At 37.9% G+C, this 19,005-nt stretch overlaps 1 protein-coding gene across 1 annotated transcript in view; it reads right to left on the reverse strand.

Annotated features, from left to right (window-relative positions):
• Positions 1-6,876: 6,876 nt before the first annotated feature.
• Positions 6,877-19,005, reverse strand: part of RFX7 (regulatory factor X7) — a 160,930-nt gene continuing 148,801 nt past the window's right edge. The window contains exons 7-9 of the mRNA XM_025390675.1: positions 18,276-18,483; positions 14,399-14,694; positions 6,877-12,938 (exon numbers count right to left, since the gene is read on the reverse strand). Coding sequence (XP_025246460.1) covers positions 9,666-12,938; positions 14,399-14,694; positions 18,276-18,483 — 3,777 coding nt within the window. The 3' untranslated portion in view covers positions 6,877-9,665. The remainder of the gene's footprint in view (positions 12,939-14,398; positions 14,695-18,275; positions 18,484-19,005) is intronic.

Below are 19,005 nucleotides of genomic sequence, written 5' to 3' on the forward strand. Positions count from 1 at the left end.
TCCGCCTCCCAGGTTCAATCGATTCTCCTGGCTAAGCCTCCTGAGTAGCTGGGATTACAGGCACCTGCCACTGTGCCCAGCTAATTTTTGTAATTTTAGTAGAGACTGGGTTTCACCATGTTGGCAAGGCTGGTCTGGAACTCCTGACCTCATGTGATCCACCTGCCTCTGCCTCCCAAAGTGCTGGGATTACAGGTGTGAGACATTGTACCCGGCCAGTAGAAGTGTTTTAAAGGTGTTTTAAATATATATTTCTTAAGTTCATGCTTGGATATTTTATCTTTTCTGTTATTAGCATAAAAAGGGTCTTCTCTTGCATTGTATCTTCTAACTAGTTATTGCTTATATCTATGAAGGCTATTGACTTCTGAATATCAAAGGTTTTTGAGTTAAGGATTGCTATGATGGCATTGTATAGAAATTATTACAGAAGTTATAAGTAATTTGCTATTTCAAGTGAGAAATTAATCCATCAACCAAGGCAGGGTCAGGAGGGGAAGGAAGAAATAGATATGTATCTCAAAAGTATGGGACTTGGAAACTCATTTGATGTTTAGGAAAGGGTGAAGGAAAGGGCATGTGAGCTTTCTTTTTTTTCTTTTCTTTTTCTTTTTTTTTTAATATGGAGTCTCATTCTATTACCCAGGCTGGAGTGCAGTGGCGTGATTTTGGCTCACGGCAACCTCAGCCTCCTGTGTTCAAGCAATTCTCCTGCCTCAGCCTCCCAAGTAGCTGGGATTACAGGCACCCACCACCACGCCTGGTTAATTTTTGTATTTTTAGTAGAGATGGGTTTTTGCCATATTGGCCAGGCTGGACTCAAACTCCTGACCTCAAGTGATCTACCCACCTCAGCCTCCCAAAGTGCTGGGATTACAGGCATGAGCCAGTATGCCTGGGCACATGAGCTTTCAACTGGTAACTGCAATTGATAACATTTTTAACAGAAAATAGGAAGTGGAGAAGGTTGGAGAAAAAGAGAAGTATTTCAGTTTGGGCATTTAGATTTTGAGACTGGAAGTAAATAGAGAGGTCAAGTGTTAAAATTTAGATTTGGAAGTCATCAATAGAGCTGTAGGAGTTTCTGAAATGACTAGGGGGAGAAACAAGAATAATAAGAGAAGAACAAATGACAGAATGTCAAATAATTTTTATATTTAAATAACAGGTAGAGGAAGTTGGTCCCTGAAAGAAACTGAGAATGCAGGATCTGAGAGGTAGAAGGTGAATGAGAATACAAAGTCATAGAAACCAAAGGAACAGGGACTTGGCTTATCAGTTGTGAAAAATTACCAGTACTTCTTAAGGCAGCAATCTCAGAACTGTTATGAAGGTGAGCTAAGACTATGAAGAATTCAGAAAAGAGATATGTTAACTAGGAATGGGTTTGTGGTAGGAAATTTATACTGTGTGTTTCAAACACATGAAGTCCAAATATAAGAGGTCTCATGTTTCAAATAATGTATGTTGATATCAGTTAAACAAATATGCTCAGATATAAATAGCTTGGCTTAAATTAAAATGTTTACTAATACTTCTTATTTATTGCCATTAATTCAAAGTTCAGTGCTTTACCTGAATATAGATTTATACTTTACCTTCTGACAGATGTGTATGTGGTGGGGATAGAGGGAGGCTTCAGGTAAAATATAACATTTAAGTGCTAAAAAGGACAGTAATTTTTCCCACTCTCAGATAAATGTCTGTTCTTTCACACAGGTATTTATAACCTCTTAGTCTTAGGGTTTACAACATCTTGTCATATTTCACGGAGATTCACAAGATTCTGGGAAGTAACTAGGACAGGGATCATTATTTCTTAAAGTGCAGAGATGGTAAAAGAATAATAGAACCAGGTCCGGATCTAAGATATTCTTGACTCCTAGCCCATAGGCATATGTTATGAGTCAGGGTGGAGTGTAGAAAATGTTTCTTCTAGGTATTTTAAACAGAAAAGGATTTAATACAGAGGTTTAAGTGCTTATAAATACAGTTGGCCCCCGATACCATGGGTTCCTCATCTGTAGATTGAACCAACCACAGACTGAAAATATTTGGGGAAAAAACCCAATAAATAATACAACAAGAAAAATGTACCAATAAAAATAATACAGTAAAACCACTATTTACATAGTATTTATGCTGCATTTTTTTTTTTTTTTTTTTTTTGAGATGGAATCTCTCTTTGTTGCCCAGGCTGGAGTGCAGTGAGGTAATCTTGGCTTACTGCAACCTCCGCCTCCTGGGTACAAGCAATTCTCCAGCCTCAGCCTCCCAAGTAGCTGGGATTACAGGAGTGCACCACCATGCCTGGCTGATTTTTGTATTTTTAGTAGACACAGGGTTTCATCATGTTGGCCAAGCTGGTCTCGAACTCCTGACCTCAAGTGATCCACCTGCCTCAGCCTCCTAAAGTGCTGGGATTACCGGCCTGAGCCACCGTGCCTGGCTTGCATTAGGTTTTGTAAGTAATCTATAGATGACTTAAAGTATACAGGAGGATGTGCATAGGCTATATGCAAATGCTATGCCATTTGCCATTTTATGTAAGGGACTGGAGAATCTGCAGATTTTGTTATCCCTAGGGATCCTGGAACCAATCCCTGTCCAGATACTGAGGGACAACTGTAAGTGGAAAAACTGTAAGGTAGTAGACTACCTCCAGAAATGACTCCTGGGACAATATGGTAGAGCTGATTATCAGGGGAATCACCCTTGAGTTTGTCTCTGAAATTACTGCAGAGAGCAGGAAGCCACACTAGGAAGTTGCTGATACTGTTGGTACCATCACTACAGCACTTGACCACCTCTTGACATTCACAGAATTGGTGATTTGGCACTGGAACATGAATCTTCAAACCTAAGAATCACAATAGACTCTAGAACACTGCAGCTAAAAGACTCTCCATGAGCTTGCTTGCAAGAAAAAGTCACCAAAAAGAAGTAGGAAGATGGCTTCTGCTTCAATTTTTTTTTCCTTCAGATCTTTCAAGAACAAATCTAATAGATGAAATGTAATTCATATCCAGAACTTAGCTGTGAGGAAGTCTAGAAAATGTAGTTGTTGGTTTTCCTGCTCCTTCATACAAGGAGGAAGCTGGAACAGAAATTGAGCAAGCCGATCTACATTTGCCACAGCAAGCTTAGTGTGTGTTCATTCAAAATGTCGGCAAAAATAACGAACAGGCCAGAACCATGTGGCACAGCAGTAGAAATGGTTGCCAGATGGATATCATTACTAATATTCAAGTAAGTTTGAATGGTTATAATTGGTCATGGTTATAATTGGCAGAGCTGAGACTTCAACCTAGGTCTGACCAGAATGCTGTATTGCCTTTCAATTTGATCAGCAGCTTAGAATTCATCTACTCTTATTTCTGCCTCCCCCAACCTCCAAAGCTATGAAAGGGTATTTTTCTAGGATCCTCTCCTGATTTACCAATCCCAATGAAAAAGAGATGCAGTTTGCCTTTCCTAGGGTATGTGGGGCATCCATGATAGTTTTAGCAATCACCATGTGACTCTAACATTCCCAATCCTGCTTAAAACCTTCTAGCAGCTATGTTGGCTAGAATTGGGATTTGTGTTGAGTGACAGAGACTCAAAATAGACTCAAAATAAGTGTGAGTTAAACCAGAAAGAAATTTATTTCTCTCATGTAAAACACATCCACAGGTAAGCAGTCAGGACTACTTGGGCAGCTTCCCTCCCAAAGTCATCAGGCCTTGGGCTCCTTGTATCTTGTTGCTCAATCATACTCAGCATGTGTCTTTAACATGAAGTCCAGGAGGGCTGCTTGAGTTACAGCCATCACATTTGCATTCCAGCCAGCAGAGAGGAAGGACAAGAACACTGCAAAAGAAGTAGCACCCAAACCTTTTGGTTACATCTCTTTGAGTACTTGGTAAATGTCTCCACCTAACTGCAAGGGAAGTTGGCAGCTGTAGCCTTTTGGTCAGATGGCTGTGTGCTCAGCTAAAAATCAAGGACTTTTACAGTAAGGAAGAAGGGGAGAATGCATACTACTGATAAATATCCACCTCTGCTATAGTGACCTCATTGAATCCTGCAAAGACATTCACTGTGTCTTTTTCATTATATTGCAAGATTTCAAAATGGCAGGTGTCTTCTCTAGCACCTTGTACAGAGACTGACATATTTTAGGCACTTTATCATCTCTTAAAAAAAGGTCCCATTTTTATTTTGATGAAATTTTAAGTGATTTAAACATAAATATGACTAGAGTATAACTGTATGAAATGTGCTTGAAAAGCTGTGTGGAAAACAAAATTTTGTATTTAAATCTTCGTTCTTCTAATACATCAGGGTATTTCTATGGAGAGAAGGGAGGGAAAAGGATTCAAGTAATTTGGAGGAAAGTTACAAACTACAGGTAAATCTAAAAGCAACAAAAATGAAAAAGAATCGTTGACATATAAGGATGGGAGGTTAAAAAGAAATAAAGAACTCCACAAAAATCAAACTCAATTCTAAATTTAAAACCAGAATGAAAATTTCAAAGAAGCAACCAGATCACACAACTGCAGTAGGTACATTGTGAACACATATCTTTATAGCATAATGGTATGAAGTAGGATTTGAAATTAAGATAATCCTGGCTCTTCCTGTTATTATGTTACTTCCACCAGTTAATCTCTGAATTAAATTTTCTCACCTGAAAAATAAGATTCGCTAAAAATTGTTACAATGAGGACATGAGAATATATGCAAACTCTTTAACACTGGGTCTAATGCAAATAAATACTCTATATACCACAGTAATATCACTCTCATGATACATTTTATTTATGACTATCTTCTCCTCTCCAAGAATTAAGTACTTCTTAAAAATCAAATTTTCAAAAATGTAGTCTTTTTGTTTTCGTTCGTTCTTCTAAGCAGATTACAGTAACAGGACTGGCCTACATATTTTTAAAATTTCAGATTGTGAAATATTGATGTGATCCCATCCATAAATTTATAATTTTAATTATTTAAAAATTCATTTATAACAATGCATGTCAAAATAAATCTGTACTTCAGATTTAACAAAATAAAAAGTTTGCTCTCATGCTGTAGGAGCTGAGGCAACTTGCATTTATGATACTCAATAATACCTGATTTTTCAGCTCATAGTGGGAAGGCAAGATACCAGTTAACAGTTAACACCAGTAAACTTATACTTAGTTCAGAAGATTTCAAATTCTTTTCTTCTACATTGTGTATTATACATATTGTTGGCACTTAACAAAGAACATGTACTTAACTCTTTATGATTGTAAGCCCCTCAAAGGTGGGTACAAGATCTTATACATCTTACCTAGCTATTTTTTGCAGTGACTGCTACTGGTTGCCTCCCAAAGGGCAAGTCCCTAATACCTTCCCTAGGTGATGGAACTCATTTAAGATGAATGACTACATGCTCCAGGAAATGGGCCCCTCTCTTACCTATAACGCATTAATTAAGGATCTAAGCTAAGTAATTGGCCTTAGGGTGAGCCTTTGTCTCATACAATGAGACTAATAGAGTGTGTGTATGGAGTGCTTAATGGAAGATTCTGAGATTTTTTTCTCTCTGATAAAAGGCTATGAGAACTGCTTACTATCCTGCTTGGGATGTTACATCTGAGCTGTGGCAGTCATCTTGTGACCATGAGGTAAAAGACACAGCAAAGCAAAGCTGAAGATGATGGAACAGAAACACAGAAAAACAGGATCCAGTGCCTGTAAACAATAAACCATTCAATGAACCCTTGAACCTCCTCTAACATTATTAAGTGAAAAGTAAGTGTCCTTATGGTTTAAGCCAGTGTTGGGTTTTCAATTACTTGCAACCAAAATCACCTCAGGTGTTATACAGTATTTTCACCCCCAGAATTTTTTACTGGTTGGCTCTATGCACTGGTTCTTATGTTTGCCTGCTCTGACATTTTACCCTTCCATGTCATTTAGCACTGAGGATCCTAACATACTTATTTTATAGTAGTATCTAGGTAGTTCATTACTTTCATTTTCTTGAGTGATTGCCTTTCTTAGGATTAGTTCCATTTTCTTCAAGTACTTTTGAATGTTGATTTGCAGGCTCAGCTTGCATGGCAGCCTTCCTGCTCTTTACCTCTCCCTTCCTAGTCTCCGCTCCTTTCCTTTTGTAATTGCTTCTACCACCTGTTCAAACTGAGGGCTCCAGATCTGTGGTGACAGTGGAACTATCACAGATCTACAAAGATCTATGTAAACAGAGAAGTAGGCTGTTTGACTCAAGATCTGTCTACAATATAAATTACAGTCCCAGGCACTGGTTGTTGTTGCTTCTCAGTTTCAAGAGCGAGGAAACTCCATTCAAGACCCTGATTTCATTACTTTGCAGAAGCTGACATTTCTGGCTACTTCAGTCTGCTTCCAGACCTATAGACCGGGTTCTGGCTTACAAATTCATTACACTTATCAGTTTGTTATTTCTGGTACTTGGAAATGTCTATACTGCTTCTGAACACAGCTATGCTTTAAATTTTTCTCATTTTCTATTCAAAGCTCCAGAAATATACTTACCTAGGTACTCCATAGGCTAACATTTAAAAATAAACACTATGTGAAAGAGAAAAAGATGGCTTTTTGGACAACATAAAGTTCTGTGCCATGCACCATTCATTGGTAATAATCCTAAGTGAACAGCAGAGTTCTGATGAGTGAAATAAGATCTGTGCATTCTTCTGGATTAATAGCACACAGCAGATCAGCAGCTCTGTTCTGCCTTCTGCTGATTTTTATTCACTCCCTCAAGTTCATGACATCAAAGGAAGAATAACACTGGGTCTGTTTAAAAAATGTGTTGCCTATATAAAATATGTCCCATAAAACACCTTCAGATCCAGTCAGTTTAATATAAAATGTTTTTAATTGTTTTTGAAAACATTTAAAAAACAATTTTTGAGCACTTTTAATAAAAAAAGAGAACTGAAATGCTACCGCAATATTCAACTACTGTAGTTTCAGCAGGTACAACAGACAACAAAACACTGGGGAAATCTGACTTTTTGCACTAAATGAAACATGAAACAGGGCTTGTTTTTGTCATTTATCGTGTAGTAAAGCACATTATAGTACAAGACTATTATATGAACCTCAGATGCACTGCACAAAAAACACTTTCCTTCTTTTCAGTTCAAAAGTCAGTGCTTATTGCAATTATATGCAAAATTATTTACTTCATGAAGTCTTATGATAAACAGTATGCAAAATGTTTTAAACATCAAAACAATAAAAATAATCTGGAACAGAACATATTCAACAATAACTAAGCAGAATTAGTAAACATAAAGTAAATAACCTGTGAATAACTATGTTTGCCTGGTTAACACTGAACCAGTTTCAATACAGCGAAGAAAAAAAAAAGAGTGGTTACAGGAATCCTAGTACTGTACAAGATAAGTCAGTAACACTCATGCACATTTTGTGATCATGTATTAACATGGTGAAGCAAACTAAACTTAATTCTTCCTGCTGTAATATTCTCATGTAAGAGAATAATAGAAATATCTCATTGAGATCAATGCACATTGCTACATAAGACAATTTTATCTGTCACTTTGATGACATTTTGTCTTTTCATAACGAAACACATTTAAAAAGTTTAATCTGTGGACTGTATTGGTTGCATTTATCCTAAGAGATGTGCCTACCACAGGTTCAACAAATTTAGTGCAATATATGAACCCCAGAAAGTTTGCTGGACGAATTCAACCAAATTTAAAGAGTTTGCTGCAATACTGTACAAGGGGTTAAAAATCCTCCAGTCTTAATATTTTTATCAAAAAAGATTTCCATTATTTTTATATTAGTAGGAAGCTAATAATGTAAACAAGGGATTAGAATGGCCTCAAAATCTCCTTTTCAGAGTATCTCATAAAGAAAGGCTCCCATCATTTGTTAGAAGAAATCACACAGTTTCCTTTGGGTATTGCATACTTTGGTGTGCAGTAGTGCTGTGTCTCAATGTACAGTGAAGAAATAACTAGCATCAAGAAAAAAATACCTAACAAATCATGAAATCAAGATAACAGCAAACAAACACACACAAATGCCAGTAACTAAGACATATCAATATATAAACCTCTGCGCCAACTCTAGCACCATTTTTTATCAAAATATGTTAATACCCTACCTTGCAAATTTATTGAACAACAAAACCTTATTAAACCCTTCAGCACATTTGCTAAATATTCATTGATTGTAGTCTTCTGATTGGCTTACTAAGGTAAAGGAAAGCTTAGCTAGGTTCAAGGTAGCATAGCAAATGGTTTTACGTTAGCTTTAAAAACAATGGCAATTTAACAATCTCTTTGAAAGTGATCTTGAAACTCACTTAAATGGAGCTTTCAACCAGTGAGTAGGTTTGTGTCAACATGCAACTCATAAATAATTATTCACAAAACAAAATGGGAGCCATAGAGAGAAACATTTTAAAACAAATCCTGAGTTCTTATTTTGCAATTGTGGTTATCACAATAAATAAATTAAGCAAGTAATAAAATGCTCCTCTTCTTCAAGTACTGTTGGTATCCCCTTTGTTTCATCAGAGATATAAAGATTTGTGGCTTCAGACCTTAGGTGGTGAAATGTTTTTTGTTGTTTTTTTATGTTATCCTCCTTCCTGTTTTTCAAAGGGATCCTATGATCAAACTACATTACTATATTCAGGAGTGAGGGAGTCACTCAGTTGAAGAGGAAAAAAACATTATGGTGGAATATTTTAACGAAAAATTTCAAGGTAAATCTCAATTAGAATCTCAGTATGTACATGCAGCCATTGTGATGAAACTAAGAGAATGCTTTTGTTTTCCTTCTCATTCCCCTAACAAATAATAAAACATAAAGCATTTTTCTAACATGCTTGTATTTATTATATTAAATTACAAATGCCTGGAGTTACATTTACTTGTTTTGTGTGTGCGTGCCTGCGCATCTATGTGTGCTAGCTCCATATTAAAATCAACATTTAAAAATAATGCAAGGTCACAAATATAAATGGCTACTTGTTTTTTTCTCTTAAAAATTTTAGTGCAGCTTTGCTTTCCTTAAAGTAATATTTAATTTTCCATTATTTTAAGCCCTTCATCGTGGGTGTAAATGGTACTGAAGCCCCAGAAAGTCCTACAGAGATTTTTCATCCTACAGTAGCTCTATGCTTCAAGCCTAAATATTTTATAATAACCTGAATATTGTCCCTGTTTCAAGGAAGACTTTCTTGTCTACAGTTCACCTTAGCTATGATTTTATATCTAAAAGATAATGCCAACAACAAAATAGCCTATACCTAAAATTGATGGTTTATTCTGAGTTCTGTGCAGATCATCTGATGAAATGAAACTTATACAAAATAAAGATTGACTGCTCTTGTAACAGCTGGATAGTCAATCAATGTGAATAAATGGGGCATATTATAAAATTTAAAACCTAATACTTGTTCTTCTACAGCCTACTGTCTTTAGACACTTGTTAAGAACTGAGGCAAGTCTAACCATTTCCTACTGAAGAAACCACTTCTGCAGCAAACGCTTTTAAAATGTCACAATTAATAGTATTTCTGCTGCGGGAGGCACTTCCATTAAGACAAATACAATACATATGTCTTTAGATACAGTGTGCTACATATTATAAAACACAATTTAACCCAACATTTCAACAGTAGGATGGTCCTTGCTTTCTATCCATTCAAAACCTGATGAAGTCATAGAATTCATGGATTCACTGCAAATTTGTTGAAATAATGGGTCATTCTTTAATTCTTCCAGTGTAGCTTCATCATCTTGTCCCTGCTGACGACCTGGATCAAACAGTAGATTTGGGTCTAAAGTGTTCAAATCATTGATGCTGCCTGAGAGCTCAGAAGACAACCTGATATCACTAGAGAAATCAGATGCAGTATTAGTGAGATCAGATGCTACCTGACCTACCAGCTGCTGGTTGGTTTGCAAGCTGTCTCCACTCAACAGGTCTTTAACAGTGCTATTGAAATCTAACTGCTGCTCTCCAATTTCTGATTGTGCTTGATTATCTCCAGGAGAAAAACTGATCTGATCGGTGCTATTACTTTTGGTGAGGTAAGATGGTGTTTGGAATTCATAAACAGAAGTGCTGGAATCAATCATATTTTGTGGGTTGGCACTAGGAAAAACAGTGGAAGGTTCCAAAATCTGAGTGAGATTCATCCGGGCTGTATAATTAGAGGGCAGGTTGTTCATTCCCAAACCTCTCACTGCATCATCATTGTCAGAATCAAGTTTACTCAACAAAACATTGGTTATTTTTTTACTGTTTGCTTGCTTCTGAAGAGCGTTTGGGAAGGCTGTCTGCATCATGACTGTCAATGGAACTGACTGGCTTCTTTGAGCTATGTTGTTGGCACATGCATCTGTGTGAACATTTGTGAAAACAACTTCTGGGGTAACTGGACTTCCAAAGGGGGTCACATTAGATCGTGGGATATTAGATACTGGATAGAGGGTGCTTCCACTAAGATTACGTTGGCGATGAACAGCAGGGCTCACACTCCGGCATCTGAAGTTGTTGCTGGCAGACGAATTAGTTCCCTTATTATCAAGAGGGGCAGGGACTGCAAAACCCTCCTGTTTGTTGGTGTTATTTACAGTGGCACCTTGATGCTGCACAGGAGAGACAGGAGTCAAACGACCAAAATGAGTGTCATGATGTCTGGATTGAGACTGATAAGACTGTCCAGGCACAGCAAAAGCATGAGGTTTCCTGAAACGGTCTTCCACTAGTTCCTGATAGCTTGGGAGAATACCATGGCCAGAAACTGATGAATTACCAACCCCACTATACCCATTATTCATCCATTCAAGCTTGGTTTTGTCAGGGTGTGTGGCCATGGGTCTTTGCATCGGTTTCACAGGACTACTTGAGACAATGCTGGCATCATGATATGCCATACTGGAGCTTATTGGAGTAAATGCAAATGGATTCCTGCATTCAACAGGGCTGGGGGGGACACTACTGCTGCAGTTAGAATGTGGAGTACCAATGGGTGTATGTCGGCTACTTCCTAAAGCACTATCCACAGGTGTAGTCTGGGCTAGCCTGGAGCAAGGGCTCTCCCGTGATAGACTCTGAGATCCAGCAATCATTTCAGATGTTGGGGTTGGGGTTGGGGTTGGAGTAGGAGTGGGTGTGGGTGTAGGTGTGGGTGTGTGGATTGGAGTGCCATTGCTGTGGATTGGATGATAGAAGTGGGTGCTGGAGGTGTGAGATGACATTGGAGCTCCTGGAGTTACTGACTGACTCTGAAGGGTCATTCCCAAACAGTTGCCGTAAGAATGAGAATTGTTCATTGACATTTGCTGCTCCATAAGCACCAGCTCTTCCACAATACTATCTTGTGTAAGTTCATCATCAAAAGGAAAGTAGCTTTCATTTGTCTGGGAAACAGAAGGTTCAAACTCCTTCAGTTCAGATTGCAGAGGTAACTGATCTGAAGAATGTGCTTGTATTTGATTTAAAGAAGATTCCTGTATCTGGCTATGCAGCTGCTGGCTATATGTGTCCTGTGGCATTCCTTCTAATTCCCACACAGACTTCTCCAAGTCATTGATATCAGAGTGCTCAGGAATTGTCATAACACTGATAGCTTGCTGTTGTTCACAGCTGGCAGATATCAACTCAGAATCCTTAGTGATTTGTTGCCATCCATTTGGATTAAAGCTGCCAACTGACTTTGAATCACTGTCCAAGAGAAAGACACTTCCTTCAAGTTTTACTTTTATATCTGGAGATGATGACGGGGTTGTTTGCTGTTCCAAAGCTGAATCACTGATAACAAGGGTAGAAGAATTCAAGGGTTGATTTGCTCCTGTGTGTGAACTGACATTTACTGATACCTTGCTAGGAATCTGAGCACCTGCTGTTGAACCTTCTGTTTTCCCTGAATGTGGAACCTTTTGGTCCTTCTTAACACTGCCTTGTTTCTGCCCTTCTATGGTAGCTGCTGAAAGCTGTTCCACAATTGGTTTCTTTACAGGAGGCACCTGGGTCTCTTGCAATGTAGAAGACAGTCGTTTTCTTGGACTTTTAGTGCATAATTTAGGGTCTTTATTGATTGAGTCACCATTAGATGGTGAACTGGTGCTGGTGAAAGTTAAGTTCTGAGAAGCAACTGATAGAGTGATAGTGCTCTGATTATTGCCTGTTGATGTGCCTGGCAGAATTTCATTACAGCGACTTTTACATTTGGTCCTCTGGTCACAGACCTTAGTTGCTTTTATTTCAATGACACCTTCATTTGAAGGTTTCTGCAGTACTCCGTCTGTATTACTTTTCTGCCCCAAAAGGGCACTAGGTGTTTGGGGAGCTTTAGCCTCATCAGAGTTCTCTTGGCACTGTACAGGATGCTCATCTGATGATGTTTCGGGTTCCACTTTGACTTCCACAGCAGATGTTCCCCCCGCACTGCTGGTTCTGGACCCAGGAGACTGAAGTGACACGACAGAACCATTCTTGATCTGTGGAACACTCCTTGATTCTTCTGCCGTTCCTGTAGCACTGCTGACTGAGGCAGAATGTTTAAGAGGGGTGTTACTGTTGCTGGGTGTGAGGGATATTGTTGTCATTTTCACCACATTTAGAGAACTCATGTGTGAAGCGGGTACAACGGCAGTTTTGATGGGACTACTAGTAAAGAGGACAGTAGTTGGAGAGCGAATGGTGAGTGCACTGGTGTTGGCTGGTTTGGGTAAGATCTGAGGGTAACGGTGCCGGGCAGAACGATCCCCACCAGGACTGGCTGGAACGTTCTGGGGAGTCTTTGGTGCCTGTTTCACAGACTGCATGTGCTGAGTGACCACCTGTACATTGAGGGGAAGAACTTTGCCGTCAGAAGAACTCATTGGACTCGGTGAAGTTACCAATTGCCTAGTCCGCTGGACCTGTTAAAAGACAGCAAAAAATCAGATTTAACAGGTCTAGGCTGTAAATAGTAATTCATGTATCTGTATATACTTTTAAGGCATTCATTAAATGTTAATGTTAAAAAGAAAAAAGTTCCTATGTTAGAAGAGAGTTCTAGACCAGGTTCTACACAATCAGACACATAAATATAACAAATGCAACCATAACGCATTATAATTAAAAAATATGTAAGAACATCATTAAGTCACTTTTCAGTTAACAAGACTAAAAGCTTCACACTTGTGAAGAATATTTGCTAAAACAATGATTTAAGGGGGTTACAGGAAGAAGACATAAAATCTTGAAAAACATATAACTGTAAAGGTTACCTACCAGAATCTATGCTAAGATGGCTCACTCATAGGGGAAATTGTCTTATAAATGTGTCTACCTTAAACGTCTGTAACTAAACCACTGCAAATAAGATACAACTAATATCTACCCCAGTTTGCCCTATAGTGAACAGTGTGGTTACCATGTATTTCATATTTTAATAACATGATGATAATACGAACAAGAAAAACGATAAAATATTTCCTAAATATTATTATCAATAATAACATAAAGTACCAACTTACTCTCATTTTAAAAGTCCCTTCATCATAACCTCAGTTGTGTGAGATAGAAAAACAGGAGATTGTTTCCTTATCTACAACTAGAGGTTAATAAACTAGCTAAAGAATTTGGCCAAGGTTCTAGTCCTGTATCCGATAAGCCATGGATAGGCCTACATTTAAGTATTATCATTACACAATAGAACTTTGCTCCACCTGAATGTAAAAAAGAAAAGCGTTTAACTTTTAAATAAAGTTTGCAATTAAATTATCTTGGCTTGGCTGGGTGGGTTGGCTCACACTTATAATTCCAGTACTTTGGGAAGCCAAGGCGGGTGGATCACTTGAGATCACGAGTTCAAGACCAGCCCGGCCAACTAAAAAATACAAAATACAAAAAATACAAAAATTAGCTGGGTGTGGTGGTGAGTGCCTGTAATCCCAGTTACTCGGGAGGCTGAGGCAGAAGAACTGCTTGAACCCAGGAGGTGGAGGCTGGAGTGAGCTGAGATTGTGGCACTGCACTCCAGTCTAGGAGACAGAGAGACTCTGTCTCACAAAAAAAAAAAAAAAAAAAAAAAAAAATTATCTTGGCTCAGCCAGGGATGAAACAACTCTAAAAATGAGAACTCTTACATAAAGCTCTGAGTGGTTATGTGCATACTTTGTATGTCTTGGATCTTTATATTTTCCATAATGTTTCATAGCTTACTTTGTAATCAACAATATAAATCCTGACTGAAAGACTGAAGGGGAATCTTCCTGTAGTCACAAAACCAGTTTGTGGCTACACTTGTACTTGCCTTCTTTTCATCTGCCACTTTTAAATAAACAGTTGATTTCCCACCATCCCAATAAGGCCAAATACTATTTAATTATATTACCGGAATGGGACTAGGGACAGCTGCCACAACGATACCAATAGGTTGAGGAGAAAGGATTGAAGGATTTCCATTAGGAAGATTCGTTACTCCATTGCTTGTAGCACTTTCTGATTTTTTTGCTGCGGATTCTCCTGGCAAAGGGGATTGTAGTTTCTGTTCTTGCTGCTTCTTCTGGATTTTCCGTTGCAACTGCTGTTTAGCATCAATTGGAGATGGCAAAGTCTTCACCTGAGGCTGAAAGGAATTACTTTCAGCTGTTGGTATAAAAGCAGAAGGCTGGGTAATTCCTTTAATTCCTGAAAATAAACAGAAAGGAAAGCTAAAATAAATACTCTCCTTTATAGAAGGCAGGTTCCTTTGAATTTCTTTGAAAATGTAGCCATCTACTGGACAAAGCAACCAAAATTTTAACTCACAATTTCTGTATAAAGCATTAGACTTCGAATTTATAAACAATTGTCAATATAGCTTTGTCATCTTATAATATGGTTCAGCTCAGGTGATAGTTTAAGTTAAATCAACAGGATTTTAAACACAGTAGCTATATTATAAATGTGCAGAAGCTAAGATAAATGCCAACACAGCATTTTTACATTTTCTCAAAGGTCAGTAAATTTCCCTCCCCCATTTCTAATCAGAAATAAATACATGTATTTTCATGATTTTAATATTTAGCCCATGAGGGGCATTCAATAATTCCATACATATTTGCTGAAGCCACTCCCCATAATGGAAAAAATTTATATGGAGAAAACAGTTTTTAATTCTACCAGAAATTCATGGAAATAGGCATTATTATTATATTGCTACTATACAATTATTCCTGTATGACCTAGAAGAAATTAAGAAGCAGAATTTCTTATTAAGACTAACGTTAAGATATTCCAAAAAAGTGTCACTGCGAAAACCTTTAAAACAGTAAGATAAAGACTGAAAAAAACTGACAAAATACGCAAAATACAAATTTTAGGAAAAATGGATTATATAATAAAATGTTTAAAAAGCTCATTTCAGATTTAGGGCATGGCATTGAGATCATTAGAAAGTAAGTTGTGGGCAATAAAAACAATGAAGAGAAGAAAGGGAGGAACAACTATCCTGCTGGTACACCTTAGCCTTTAAGTCTTTTCTTTTCCCCATCTCAATTTCTGCTTTTCATCATTCTAGTTAACAACAACTACTTGGTGTGGGGAGCAGGAAATAGAGAATGAGGAAGCTATAACTCTCTCCCCACACTTTATGATGAGGATCTGTTGAACCCCCAGCCCCTTTTAAAAATCACGATTTTGGCCGGGCGCGGTGGCTCAAGCCTGTAATCCCAGCACTTTGGGAGGCCGAGACGGGCGGATCACGAGGTCAAGAGATCGAGACCATCCTGGCGAACACGGTGAAACCCCGTCTCTACTAAAAAATACAAAAAACTAGCCGGGCGAGGTGGCGGGCGCCTGTGGTCCCAGCTACTCGGGAGGCTGAGGCAGGAGAATGGCGTAAGCCCGGGAGGCGGAGCTTGCAGTGAGCCGAGATCGCGCCACTGCACTCCAGCCTGGGCGACAGCGCGAGACTCCGTCTCAAAAAAAAAAAAAAAAAAAAAAAAAAAAAATCACGATTTTTCCTCTCAAATCCAGCTCGAATTGTTTTGCCCCTTCCCGACCCCAAGCCTCAGCTCTGGCTTCTCAGCACCTGCACCCCGGAGAGCCTCTGCCAATGGCTCACAAATTGGCTGTCTTACCTTCCTGCCAGGGTTTTTAGATAGGAATGAGTTCCAAGCAGCTGACTTACAAAAGGACATTTGTAACACAACCTGTTCTTAATATGGAGACTATATTTATAAAAAACCAAATTCACCTTCAAAGGCTGAAGATTAGTCTACTATCAAAGGTCTTTTTTGAAAAATATAGTAAGGGGCTGAGATCAAAATTTTGAGAGACATTCTAAAAATGTTCTGAGTAATGATACAGTTGGTAAAGTGTTTACCCTCTCAGGCTGATTGCTTTCAAAAATGGAGTCTCTTTTTTATATATGTAATTTTTAGTACTTTTGTTTAAAAAACTCACACCTTTGGCCGGGCGCGGTGGCTCAAGCCTGTAATCCCAGCACTTTGGGAGGCCGAGGTGGGCGGATCACGAGGTCAGGAGATCGAGACCATCCTGGCTAACATGGTGAAACCCCGTCTCTACTAAAAATACAAAAAACTAGCCGGGCGTGGTGGCGGGCGCCTGTAGTCCCAGCTACTCGGAGGCTGAGGCAGGAGAATGGCCTGAACCTGGGAGGCGGAGCTTGCAGTGAGCCGAGATCGCGCCACTGCACTCCAGCCTGGGTGACACAGCGCGAGACTCCGTCTCAAAAAAAAAAAAAAAAAAAAAAAAAAAAAAAAAAAACTCACACCTTTATTTAACACTTATGCCTTAAAAATTCATTCATTCAATTCATTCAATATTTCCCTCAGTTAGACTTTGCAAATGAGAGAAATAGGAAAGAGATGTTTCTTTTCTCTATGATACCTCCTAAATCCTCCATCTGTTGAAGTTCTCTTCTAGATGTCGGCAGGGATAGGAGAAAGAGAGCAGAGCAAACTGAAGGGTTCGCTCCTTTTAAAGCTTATTCTACCATATGACATTATGACATAATTGAGTGAAGCTGGGCTTTGTAGACAGACAAATCAGGATTCAAATCCTGGCTCCATTACTTACATGCCCATGAACAAGTTAATTGACCTCCCCAAGTCTATAAATTGGGAATAAATATCACCTATCTCACAGAACTGCTGGGGGAATTAAATGAGGTAACATATGTGAGCTATTTAGCTCAATAAGGCTGGTCAAGCATTCTCCTGCTGGTCAGTATAATGAATAAACAGATTTAGGTCATACAGTTTAGATGTAGACAGGAAAAACTATATGACATTATTTTTCTGAAATGGGTCTTCAACTGACCACAAAATGAGAGGTTACACACATATACATCCCACATACTAAATGTAAAATTAGAAGAAAACAGACTCATTATTAATGTGTAAAAGATACTAAACAAACAAGTGAAGTTAATTAAGAGACTACAATTCTGGCCAGGATAAGTCTATTGTAGATTTAAAAATATTTAGAATTAACACTTAGAAGGATAGTCATTGGAAAAATAAGTCTCAGATCACTATATCACTGCATTTTTAATAGACATCATAATTTTCTAGGATAATTTATCCACTCTAGGTTTATAAGGTATAACTGAAATAAGATATTTTAAAAAAATTCATCAGAACTGATATTTTACACAACTATTAATTTAGGAGGGAGTCATTCTAACAAGACTGTCAATTCCCAAAACTGTCGATTCCAAAAATTCATCTTTGAATAAAGTCATATGAATGCACAGTAAAAAACATCACTTGTTATTTTATAGTAAGCCTTCGTACAGTGTTTTTTTTTTGAGACTAAGTTACCTGTCACAGTGTGGAAAGATGATTTTATTTATGAGCATTAGTTTTTGGAATAGGAATCTAACAAGTAATTTAAAAATTTAATCGTATTATTTTACTTCTAATATTTATTTAGATACACATATATGTACATATAAAAGTACATATAAACACATTCTATAAATGTAAAAATAGCAATGGAAAAATTAATAACATATCAGCTGGGGAATCTAGTTTTATATGCCAGCAAAGCAATCTATAGAAACATAGCATTAAGCTTTATAATGAAAGGATTATTATTTTCTTGGCTCAACAAACCCATCTGAATTTAGTGTTAAGTGGAGTAAGAGTGAACCCATACAAGTACTAAAAGGATGAAGTTCTTTGATCTAACTCTTCTTTTGCTACCAATTCTAAATACAATAAAACCTGTCAGTTTTTAGCTTGTTCACAGTAATGTCGTACCTGGTGGTGCTGCTGCCATTACAGTTAGAGCTGCCATTGACTTGGTGCCTATATAGTGACTTTTTACAAGGAAGCGGGCTAATTCCAAGACAGTGTCAAATGGTTGGCTTAACACTTTCTGGGCCCACTCACACACAAGACGGCAAGCAGAAGAGATAACTTCTTCATCAATATTTTGAAGCTGCCCAGAAGGTTCAGCTCCTTCCAACTAGGCAAAGAAAAAAGGAAACGTTAACTTGTAAAAGACCAGAGAAATTAAATTGAAGCACGTTAAAGACACGTATTCTTAATTAGAAGATACAATCTAAGTCTGTGCGTTAAAGTAGTATGAATTGACCCACTGGCAGACATACAAGAGCTCTGCAAATAAGGGACTCATACCCACTAGTGCACAGCAGTCAGCAGCCTTGCGAATATAACATTTTAAATGGTTTTTAAACATACAAGACTGATATTTTGAATCTTTCTAATGTCAACAAAACTATGCCAATAGCCACATATTTTTTCTAAAATTCCTATAAAACATTACATGATGACTGACTTTTTCCTCTTGACTATACACACATATAGTCAATATATATTTTGGAAATATCGAGAAATCAGTAACTTTGAAACTTTGTTCCCCCAAATTTCATGCTGACATAGGTCATATACACTAACATTTTTCAGTCACTGTGATTTTTGTTTTTTATTATTATTTGTAAAAGGCACAGTTGCTAGCCTTAACCAA

The sequence above is a fragment of the Theropithecus gelada genome, chromosome 7a, assembly GCF_003255815.1.
Source record: "Theropithecus gelada isolate Dixy chromosome 7a, Tgel_1.0, whole genome shotgun sequence".
Taxonomy (NCBI): domain Eukaryota; kingdom Metazoa; phylum Chordata; class Mammalia; order Primates; family Cercopithecidae; genus Theropithecus; species Theropithecus gelada.